Source organism: Panulirus ornatus, chromosome 14 (assembly GCF_036320965.1).
Source record: "Panulirus ornatus isolate Po-2019 chromosome 14, ASM3632096v1, whole genome shotgun sequence".
Classification (NCBI taxonomy): Eukaryota; Metazoa; Arthropoda; class Malacostraca; order Decapoda; family Palinuridae; genus Panulirus; species Panulirus ornatus.
The window spans coordinates 53,298,651-53,310,475 of record NC_092237.1 but is presented as its reverse complement, the minus strand read 5'-3'; the positions used below and the strand labels follow the sequence as shown (position 1 = coordinate 53,310,475).

At 42.5% G+C, this 11,825-nt stretch overlaps 1 protein-coding gene across 1 annotated transcript; it reads right to left on the bottom strand.

The window, feature by feature from the left end:
- Positions 1 to 182: 182 nt before the first annotated feature.
- Positions 183 to 11,283, bottom strand: LOC139753439 (venom serine protease 34-like). Its single transcript, XM_071669948.1, has 13 exons — positions 11,115 to 11,283; positions 9,770 to 9,843; positions 8,016 to 8,410; positions 7,699 to 7,811; positions 7,320 to 7,432; positions 6,825 to 6,940; positions 6,370 to 6,387; positions 5,734 to 5,902; positions 5,015 to 5,108; positions 3,481 to 3,661; positions 2,407 to 2,549; positions 1,699 to 1,828; positions 183 to 432 (listed from the first exon to the last, which is right to left on the bottom strand). The coding sequence occupies exons 1-13, from the start codon at positions 11,187 to 11,189 to the stop codon at positions 374 to 376; spliced, it is 1,680 nt and encodes a 559-aa protein (XP_071526049.1). The 5' UTR covers positions 11,190 to 11,283; the 3' UTR covers positions 183 to 373.
- Between the last annotated feature and the right edge of the window lie 542 nt (positions 11,284 to 11,825).

The window sequence follows — 11,825 nt, the reverse complement described above, 5'->3', positions numbered from 1 at the left end:
TCCCTCCCCTTTTAGTCGCCTTCTACGACACGCAGGGAATACGTGGGAAGTATTCTTTCTCCCCTATCCCCAGGGATAATATATATATATATATATATATATATATATATATATGATAGACCTCGAGTTGGATACAGGTGCTATCTCGATATACTGTTTATCTAAATGATTAATACAAAATAATTAGGCAAACAATCTTTATTCATTCCTAAAAAAATAAGCAACAGTGCACAGAATACACAGTGTTTTCACGTGCTGGATATCGTAACCTAATCAAAGAATCATCAAGACACTGTGCTAGAAGCAGTGAGGTGTGAGGCGAGGGATCTCTCCATGTGCCAGTCCTGGGCAGGGTTGGCGTTCCATCTCACACTTAAGGTGTAATGCAGCTGGTCGAACCGCCAGTCAGTGCTGTAATCCAGTCCAAGTATCCTGAGGAGAGAAAGAGATTTGGCTATAGACAAAACGACCTTCTCTTCTTCTAACTTGTAATGTTATTGATATCAATAATGACCTCGACAAGTGTGGGTGTTAAGGGTAGTCCTCGAGTCGCTCTTGGTTACATTGCGAGTAAGGAATCCTCCTTCGGTGAGGTTTGAACACTGTTGTTAGACGGGGAAAGTGTACACAGTCACATCTTTGCCTTCGATCCTGAGGGACATTTCGCGATGATTTGAGGCTACTTGGTCGCCTGGTTTTTGAGGCTACTTGGTCGCCTGTTTTTTGAACGAGGATACTGAGGTAAACGTAGCTCTATTCCTTCCACTCCCTTGGTGCTGTACCTTGGTACTATACCTTCCTATAGTGATATTTAGAACAATATTTCAATCGGTTTATCAAGTGTGTCTGCACACACGTTCAATGCAGGTGGAGAAATTTCACCAGGACCTTATGCTAACATCATTTGGAAAACTAACTCTTCACTATCCACGTCATCATCTGCTTTTAAAAAACCTTATAGGTTATGTTCAAGTCACCTCTCACTCCTCTCTCTTCAGTGGTGGGCAAATCTAAGATTCCTAACCTAGTCCTGTAACTCGGGTCTTTTAATTCTGGTGTCATCTTTGTTTTCCCTCCTCTGGATCTTCTCTTTTATCTGTGCATCTTTCATTGCGGTGGCCAAACGTGAGCAGCACATTGTGGCAATAAGATGCCAACACCTTGCTTGAAAGCTGTTCCCATAATCTGGAACTCTGGCGACAGGTCAGGGACGAAGGCAAATCCCAAATCCATCTCACATACAGATTCAGCAGAGTTTTTTTTTTCTCCTGCTATATGATATTCATACCGCGGTTTCCTTTCACCGTGTTCTACCATCGTTGTATGTGTGTGTGTGTGTGTGTGTGTGTGTGTGTGTGTGTGAGAGTTTGTGTGTGTGTATGTGTGTGTGTGTGTGTTTATATAGTGATGACATTGGTGTATTTACATCTTACACATTGACAGTCCTTTCTACAACAATCCAACGAATAATACTTCAATATTGTCACACACACACACACACACACACACACACACACACACACACATATATATATATATATATATATATATATATATATATATATATATATATATATATATATATATATATATATATATATATATATATATATATATATATATATATATATATATATATATATATATATACATATAAATCAAAATCAAATCACAACTGAATATTGTTGATCTACTTACTGCTGACTCTGGTATAGACGCCAGGCAGGTTAGGTTGGGCGCAGCCAGAGCCCCAAGAGACTATACCAATCTGCACCATGCGAGCTGGGGTGCTGCCCCCAGGAGTAACCAAAGCTCCACCGGAGTCTCCCTGCAGAGGATAGTATGTATCAATATAACATCATCATTCGCCTGTGTTGGTCAGTCATGACCATGCGACCGCTGGAGTCTCTCTGGGCCTCACGAATGTGTATATATTCCATATAGCTTGGCTACGATCTCTCGGAGCGAGCGACTTGAGGGTTCTCCGTGAGTCAATGTACGTGAACAACTTGCCATCATTCATCAGCTCTGGTGTCTGGTAGTAGCCACCAGGACAGAGTAACGCATTTGTGATAGTTTTTTTTCTTTACATCCCTTGAACCAAGTCGCTACAAATAAACATAAGGTTGTATTGTCTTAAAGATGCTATTTGATCCAACATTTGCAGTCATGAATAGTTAGCGCTAATATTAGCAGATGTTGTTGGAGTTACCTTGCCTTAAGGGTTAACATTTGTATACACAATTGTGTGAGGAAAGAAATCTTAGAAATATTGGATGAAACGAGTTGTGTTGTGATGATTAATATTCTCGATACAGTAGAATGTCCCTTACGACAGATGACTACATATCATTGTGTGTGTGTGTGTGTGTGTGTGTGTGTGTGTGTAAGGGGTTACTATTTTACCTGACAGGCGTCTTTGCCGCCTTCGTCCAGGCCGGCACAGATCATGTTGGCGGTGACAGCGGCCGCCCCGTACTTCTCCTTGCACTTGCCATTGGTCATGGTAGGTACTGTCACCTCATACAGTTGTTTGGGTTGGTCTCCGTCTGCCGTGGCCCAACAAAGTGGTCGTTAGCATAACTTTCAATTGAGATGCGTAAGTATCATTGCTTCACTCCTGGCATAAGACATGACTAGGGTTGATATAAATACATCCAATATGAATGATTATAGTGTACGACCGAGTGGCAATAACATTTAGCCGTAGGAGGTACAATCTCTGGTCTGGAATCAGGGCTGACCTGTGGAGAGTTTAAACCTTTATTTAATGTAAGAGGAGATGAAGAAGCCAATCATTTAAGATAATGATCCTTCCAGGATGTGAGAGAATGCTGACCTAAAGCTAAGGAGTAGCTCATTCGTGAATGACCCGTGGAAAGGATAACCAGAGGAAAACTTACGACAAGGTTGAAATGGAAATGACATAGGTAAGAGAATTTCACCCATGATTATCACCCTTGATTATCCTACAGAAGCTGGATTCATGACACACATGAGAAGAGGCTGACCAGCTACCGACATGAGCAGCAGCTGACTGGCCCATGAGCAGTAAGACGAGAAGTTAACCCATGGCCAACGCAGAGCTGTGCTGAAATGTGACTGATGGAAGGGATGACCCACTCCTGTAACTAACACGAGCACTATAACTGTCCCATGATTGAGTTAAGGTAAAGTTAATGCACTACTGACCTGGAGGTGTACTTTGACTCCTTTGCTAACCTAAAGGAGGAGGAGGTTATCCCATGAGATGGAAACGCATGACTGGCTAGCGATGGTTGACTCATGAAGGAGTGGAAGAGAAACTAAGCTATGACTAGCCAAAGAGAAGGTGAGATGTTTGCTCGTCTGAGGACAGGTTCTTTGATGATTAACCAGAGGAGAGAGAGAGAGGGGCGGCTGGTGTGGGACTTACCTTCTGCAAGTACTCAGTGATTAACCAGAGGAGAGAGAGAGAGGTGCGGCTGCTGTGGGACTTACCTTCTGCGAGTACTCCCCAGCCTGAGACTATGGCGTTGACATTCTTATAACTCTCGCTCGCCGACGGGAGGCAGACCGGGGCGATCTTGTTGTTCCTGTTGAAGGAGATCGTCTTCCTCAGCTTCAGCAGCGCTATATCGTTATTGAAGGTATCCTCGTCGTACTTATTGTTGATGATCACCTGGCGGTGGCAGAGAAAGACGAACGGGTTTTTGTGTGTGTGTGGCAGACGTATATGCTAATGAGGAGTCAGATGCGCGGTATAAAACACTGCGCTGAACTGAGACTACTTCTGTTTCCCTTGTGTCAATGTGACACATCTGTTTTTCCAGCGGCCCGTTGCTTTTCTGAATGATTCGTCTCGTTTTACACACACACACACACACACACACACACACACACGAAAAGGAAGAAATTACTGCAATGGTGCGAATGAATGGCCTTGTTGATGGCGGTGGTGTATGCCATATATTTGGAAAGGGGACGCTACGTAGACTTCGCGAGTTTCCCTCGGAGAGAGAGAGAGGGAGAGAGAGAGAGAGAGAGAGAGAGAGAGAGAGAGAGAGAGAGAGAGAGAGAGAGAGAGAGAGAGAGAGAGAGAGAGAGAGAGAGAGAGAGAGAGAGAGAGAGAGAGAGAGAGCAACAGCAACCTGTTCCAGGTATGGAACGTGACAAACGCTGCTCTAGTGGTTTCATCAACTGTACACGTTAGACATCATCACATACCTCAAGAAATATTTTCCCCACAGACTCGTATCTCTATCCTTTCATTAGCCAGTCCAGAATCTATCGGGAGACCTACACGAATATTCGCACGCTGCTGAATCTCTACACGAATCCCCCCCTCATTAAAGTCCTAAGGAATATTCGCACGCTGCTGAATCTCACATTCGAGGTGGCTGGAGAAGATTCAATTTTCCCCAGTTATAATGTCAACTTTCTCACTCTGATCTCCTTTGGGGACCGATAGGCTTCGTCAGCTAAATTACTAGAACGAGGGACGTGAACCCAACACTGGAAGTCATCTTCCTTCAAGCAGAGGACCAAGCAGTCATCACCAACACACAACACTGGAAGTCATCTTCCTTCAAGCAGAGGACCAAGCAGTCATTACCAACACACAACACTGGAAGTCATCTTCCTTTAAGCAGAGGAGCAAGCAGTCATCACCAACACACAACACTGGGAGTCATCTTCCTTCAAGCAGAGGAGCAAGCAGTCATCACCAACACACAACACTGGAAGTCATCTTCCTTCAAGCAAAGGACCAAGCAAGTAGTCATCACCAACACACAACACTGGAAGTCATCTTCCTTCAAGCAAAGGACCAAGCAGTCATCACCAACACACAACACTGGAAGTCATCTTCCTTCAAGCAGAGGACCAAGCAGTCATCACCAACACACCAGCAAGGGAAGGGGGGAATGCCGGCCACTTGGTCAGCACCTCCTCCTTTCTGCCTGGGAGAACTCACCCACCCGTAAGCAGATTCGTCGTACACTAAGACAACAATGAAATCTCAGGTGTTCTGTACCTCCTCGACGGTGAGGGTCTTGGTGACAGAAGTTTCCGAGCCGGACGACCACTTGTGATCGCCGACCACTGCCTTCAGATCGCCTGGGCCTAGACTGGAAGGGACAGAGAAGTGACGATGAAATCCCATGTCGTAATATATGACCAAGATGTGAACACGACCATGTGTCTGTCATGAGGAGGAGACCTGTATGCTTACCTGGGGCTAGTAGATTTCACCTCAAGGTGTTGGGGGATATTACTTATATACACAATGCACAATGTAAAGTTTTGTTAAAAGGGTACGACAAAATAACATGAAATTCAGGAAAGCATCTGTCATTCCTTTTCTATTTTATCAATATTCATCTACTTTTCCCTATTGTGTTAAAATTTTTTTTTTATATATTAAGTCTTTTTTGGAGTTATTCTGTCCAAGTTATTCAAAAAAAGAATCTCTCCTTACTTTTTGGCAATCTTTCTTTTTCCACTTTTTTCTTCCGCTCATCCACTGTTTTTTTTTTTAATCTGAGAGAGAGAGAGAGAGAGAGAGAGAGAGAGAGAGAGAGAGAGAGAGAGAGAGAGAGAGAGAGAGAGAGAGAGAGAGAGAGAGAGAGAGAGAGAGAGAGAGAGAGAGAGAGAGAGAGAGAGAGAGAGAGAGAGAGAGAGAGGAACCAGCTCTTAGGGACGTGAAGCAACTACAACTGATAAAGAAAGCCTCCCCTTCCCCTTTTAACTCACCCTGCGACACAGTGGGCAGCGGTCATGATCCACATACTGTTGATGATGGAAGCTCCGCAGAACGGCGCAGTGCCGGGAGCAGACACCAGACCTACATGCCACGGGTACTCGTGTACCTCTGTCTTCACTCCGCCAACAATGCGTGTCGCCCGGTTCACCTTCCCACACTCTGTAAAGCACACACACACCACAGAGCACAGTGTCCAGCGTTTCATCATTGTCCACAATCCAGGGGGAAAACTGTTCTTAAATCATGATCTTATTCTGAATATATCTCTAGATATATCAACTTGATTTCAGTCCATTAACTAGATAAATGTTCAAGGATCATATGAAGATTCAACCTCCCTTCCCCTCCTACCATTTTTGATAGGCTAGTTCAAGATGAGGTTAGATTAGCTTAGGATGGGTTAGGCTCGGTTAGATTAGGCTATTGTTTCCTTTTATTCAATCAACTTCATCTCACCAAAACCTAACTTAATCGAACGTAACTTAATTCAACCTAACTTGGCCTAGAAAATAAAGATCAGATGATCTATGTAGAGAACACATTCATTCATATCATTCCCATGCAAATGTTTTGTTTCTGCCAGAGCGACTCATTCCTAAATCACTATAATCACTCTAGTTACTTACCACACTGACCAGCTGGACCTGGAAGAAAAGAAAAAGCAGGAAATAAGTGGGTTGATATCAGTTTTAATGCCATTGAATAGCAGAGAGAAAATATATTCATTATATATTACAATATTCAGAAAAGAATTATCCCTGCGGCAGGAGATTCGTGCAATGATACCAGTTCTGTAAGACTAATGCACTGATACTAAATCTGGAAGACTCGTGAAGTGGTACCATCTCTAGTTTTAATGCATAAGTATCCCATAAAAGTTTTGAGTGATATCCCTTTTACAAACCCGTTTTCTCCTGAAGTCAGCACACTGTGCCAGTAGAATGAAAAAGGGAACTAGCGTCCCATATAATGAATGAATGATGTATCACCAAATGTAAGGTTAATAATATAAGAGCTACAAGGAACAGGATGATCAGTAAGTATGAGGTAGATGGTGGTAGGTGTACAATTGCCAACTTACGTGCGACGCTCACAGTACAGTTGAAGCCTAGGCCTCTCTTCATGTCGTCTGTTTTAAACTTGACGGTGAGAACTTTAGTCGTGCCAATCTGCGTAGTGAAACTATTTCCACAGAACCTTTCGGTAAAGCACCAGTATATTAGGGTACAATTGCACAGTTTTAGAAAATGTGGGTGTCTACCCCCCTTTACCTGTAACCTGCTGGTTTGTCAGACTTAAGATTCAACAAAGAGATGTCTCCATATGTCCAGATGAGAATCATCCATACTCATGTTACACTGTGGAGCAGGAGAAGGTAAGGAGTTTTAATGACTGAGTTACTAAAGTCTCCAGGTACGCTTATCACTGCTCCAATGACCATCAAATGTCTAGCTCGAGTGGTATTATTTTCAATTTTAGGCTTCATCAATTACCCAACCCCTATCTCTCTTCGCAGGTACAAAGCACAGAGTTACACAAGAAGAAACACCATCAACCTTTCTCCCTAAAACATTACCTGTTTTTCTCTCCATCTTTGAAGTTGATCCTGAGGAAGTCGTCTGTACAGCCAGCACTGTTCCTGAGGTCGAACTCGGGACACATAACAGTAAACGTAGCCTCTGGATCAGCCTGAGAGAGATCACTTCGTTCACTATTTGATGCATCGTATAAGAATGAGGAAGATTTCTTTATCTTATATTCCAGTAATTTCAGAACGGGTGAGAATTGCTCTTAGATACATTACAAGATTGATATAATCAAAATTCCTTGAAAGAATTCATTGGTTTTCAGTATCTGTAACGTCTTATATAAAAGTATAGATGTCAGAACCACTAATATCGTAGAAACGGATGCTTTTGAGAGTTTATTGGTATGTGATCCAAAGGTGAACTTACTTTGAACTTCCTTATGCACTTCTCACCGTTAGGGTACTTGTCCGGGTAGTCTTCAGACGTGAACACGTAAGATTCTCCGGGAGACACTGTGTAGGTCATGCATTCATCCGCCTCTGTAAGACAGTTCATATAGCGAATCGGAGCTTTAAGCAGCCATGAACAAGGGTGTTTAAGTTGCTATGGCAGGATGAAGGCGGGAAAGGTTTTGGAACGAACAAATTAAGAAGCTACACGATCATAAGGAGAGGAAAGGAGAGAGAATTTGATATTATCACAACATTTTTCACTGAAAGAAAACTTGATTATGCTGGTCTCACCTTGCCTGGGCATGATATGCATATGTGACTCATCATCTCTTGGTTGAGGTTTAGTGTTCCCATCTAACTCATTCTCTCTTGGTTGAGGTTTAGTATTCCCATCTGACTCATCATCTCTTGGTTGAGGTTTAGTGTTCCCATCTAACTCATCCTCTCTTGGTTGAGGTTTAGTGTTCCCATCTGACTCATCCTCTCTTGGTTGAGGTTTAGTATTCCCATCTGACTCATCCTCTCTTGGTTGAGGTTTAGTATTCCCATCTGACTCATCCTCTCTTGGTTGAGGTTTGGTATTCCCGTCTGCTGAATCGTCAGCTCTGGACTGAGGTCGAATATTCCTCTCTGAATCACCAGCCTGAACCACACGATTAGGCTGGCGTAAGGCTGCCAGGAAGGACCTGTGAAAACCGGAGATATTGTAGTTATGTGTGTGTGTGTGTGTGTGTGTGTGTGTGTGTGTGTGTGTGTGTCTGACAGGTGCATGATTTAATCATTTCTCAGGGAGAGCGACTGCCATGCACCTCCTCGCGGATCAAGACAGAATCACAAATGAACTCTCCTTCCTCACTTGTTACCATGAATGAATTTCATCGTACACAAGGTAAGTTATATCAATATTGACATATTGCAACATAAGCCTGTCCGTGAATAAGGAAAGAATTTGGTATAACAATTATCCTGATCTTTTCATGTAAATTATCTTTAGTCTCAAGGCTCATAACCTGTCCAAGTTATATTTGGAGTGATGCTAACTCAATTCCTTATCACATTTCTGCCTTTGCTACCATAGACATATCAGAAATCTTCGGTGAAAATCGGCATTAGATTAAGAGGCAGAGTTGCGCGGAGAACTGGAAGAGCAAACGTGAATCAAGCGTCAAGGAAGGACAGACTCGCCCTCTGAGCAGATACGCCAGTCACAGAGATAAGTCTCTACAGGCTTGCGTATCATACACGAGAGTTGAAAGTGCGTTCATTCTCAACCGATTAGATATATCACACACACACACACACACACACACACACACACACACACACACACATATGTGTATGATAAAGTTCAATTAGTTTTCTTTGAGGATATCGGCCCATATACTCAAGTTGCAAATTTGGAAAAGAACAAGATTTTTCATGATTTTCTCGTTCATCAACGTTAGAAGCAGCGCTGAAAGTGTCATCAAAAAATATCTCGTTGGTGATCACTTGTTACAAACAGACTTGTTTCCGTCTTCAAAACTGTAGACAAGATCTTCATTTGTCCCAAAAACTAAGTCTATTACATTCACGTCTCTAGTAGCTTTCTCAACGAATGGGATCAAGACGCTATCAAACAGGTTTAGTTGGAGCGCACGCCTCCAACTACTGAAACTGAATTCTCCTCACTTAAGAACTGGTATGTCAAAAATCTCCGACAGTATCCGAAACTCCTTCATCACAAATTTTTGATAAATGGTTATGTCGACTCGCGTCTGCCTCTGGTGTCATTACTACCAACAGTTTCAACATTTTGTAATACTGGATTAAGCTTGGCTTTAACTAAGAGCAAGACACCGTCACCTATCTTTTCCTCATATCTCTGTTAAATAGAGAGTACCCCTGGCATTGCGTATTAGGCAAGCAAATCTCTGTGTCTAATGTCCAACCAAGATTCAAAGATACCGTTCGTCTTTCATTCTGAAATTACGTTTTTTGTATAATGCATTTTTTTCAACCTGAGACATGCTTCTCTATTCCTACTATTCGTTACGAGTACTTACGGAGGGGCAAGAGCCTTCTTCACATAGGGTGTCTTCACGCTGATAATCCGGGCCTCAGTGTTGCTCCACACACTCTGAAAACATTGCACCAGTGATTACCGAGACGAAACAAGGAAGTTCCTGCCTCTTTTACATGTGATATACAATGGTGTGATACAGGCAATAACTTACAATAGTATAGGAATCACACTCCACACTTTACTCCCATAGATAAGGACCCCATGTTAAACCCCAAAACATAGACTGAAATGATGCAGACAAAATGCTGTTATGAACATTATCCATACTAGGCGTCTGTAACTGAAAATGCACACACTGTTATATGTCACATGGTGTTTAGCATGGTTAACCCTCCATACGAAGGAGGCATGGCATGACACAAGCATCATGCTGTCGTCTGTTCTAAACATTAATTAAGGGAAAATGATATTAACTCGTGAAAAAAAAAATGGAGGAAGATACCTCTAACTGGTACTATTGACCATTAGTAAAAGACTCTGCAGCGCCTATGTAGACAAAAAAATGGCAGTATCAGGTGTTGGACGTCGTATTATAATAGCCAGAAGATGGAACTCCGTGCCATGCCAGTTCTAATAAGTGGACATTGTAGGAATGTGAAGAGGCGTTGGTATTGGATCTTCTGTGATGATACACCAGCGGTGAACTTTGGTTCTCCTCCTTTTCAGAGGCCTTTTAGACAAGCGACCTGGCATAACAGACGTGGAATGTTATTTGTTCCTTCCTTCGGCTCACACTTAGCAGCTCTCATCATCGCCCTAATTCACTGAAGATATGCTAGTCTTGTGGGCAAAGCATTTTTTTTCGCGTGATAGAATCATGGCTTCTCGTCTTCCACTGAGTGGCTGATCAGGTCTTCGGCCACAAGTATCTTAGAAATGTGTCGTAATACCTTTCCTTCCCTCTACCATATCGACACTGATAGATGTGTCTCTCAGCTATTTAGAAAAAAAGAAAAAAAGCAAAACTCTTCGATTCTGTTTTATCATCTAACTCCCGTCATGGATGACTTAAAATGTCTTTTGACCCAACACATCGATCATGACAGTACGGTGAGGACCACCACTAGCAACTTAATAGAAGGTGAAGACCACCACTAACAACCTTAATAGATGGTGAAGACCACCACTAGCAACCTTAATAGATGGTGAAGACCACCACTAGCAACCTCAATAGATGGTGAAGACCACCACTAGCAACCTTAATAGATGGTGAAGACCACCACTAGCAACCTTAATAGATGGTGAAGACCACCATTAGCAACCTTAATAGATGGTGAAGACCACCACGAACAACCGCAAACCATTAACCACCTCTCTGGTCTTACCAGTATGGAGACAGCCAACGCTAGCACAGCGAGGTGCATCTTGGATGACCTAGGGTGAGGAGACGTGGCTGACATCTGTCTGGTGGGCGGTTGCTGGAACTGGTGCTGGCTCGGGCGACTGGTGCCACAGGGAGCCACTGACGCTGGATCTGGCTGGAGCGTCTCTGTGCCGGGTTACGTCGACCCTCGGGTTTTATAAATGGCAAAATGGCAGGTGTTCATGTCGTCACAAGTGACACGTGATAGAGAACCGTCCTGACCCTATCTATCTATCTATCTATCTATTACTAGATCCAATCCCATCTATTTTGCAGAATTCAAATTTACAGGGATGTGGAGATAAGTTTATGTAAATGCTGACAATTTAGTGGTTGCAGATTTTTTGACGAAGTTGTGTGTATTTCAAAGGGAAATTAACGTTAGAGATTTTACGTAATATTACTTTACTTAGCTTGTAAGACTCTACGAATCTGTACATAAGAAGAAAGTCTATATTAACTGTTGTTAATATCCCATTTTTGATATCTAAATTTCTTTTTTTTCTGATACTTCGATTTCTTAATATTCTTTCTTTGGACCTTAGATTATTTTGAAGATTTTACGACTAGCATTTCGTAAACATGACTTCGAAGTTTATGTTGGATCTCTTTTAAAGGAAATCACTCCAGCGTTTATCTGCAACACATTCCGATTTTCAAATTTCCTTGAAAA

Coding starts and splice junctions, on each gene's coding strand:
- LOC139753439 (XM_071669948.1), bottom strand. CDS start 11,189: ATGTCAGCCACGTCTCCTCACCCTAGGTCATCCAAGATGCACCTCGCT. Junction 2,550..3,480: donor CTGGGGAGTACTCGCAGAAG/GTAAGTCCCACA, acceptor GGGCCACGGCAG/ACGGAGACCAACCCAAACAA. Junction 1,829..2,406: donor GCGGCAAAGACGCCTGTCAG/GTAAAATAGTAA, acceptor TATCCTCTGCAG/GGAGACTCCGGTGGAGCTTT.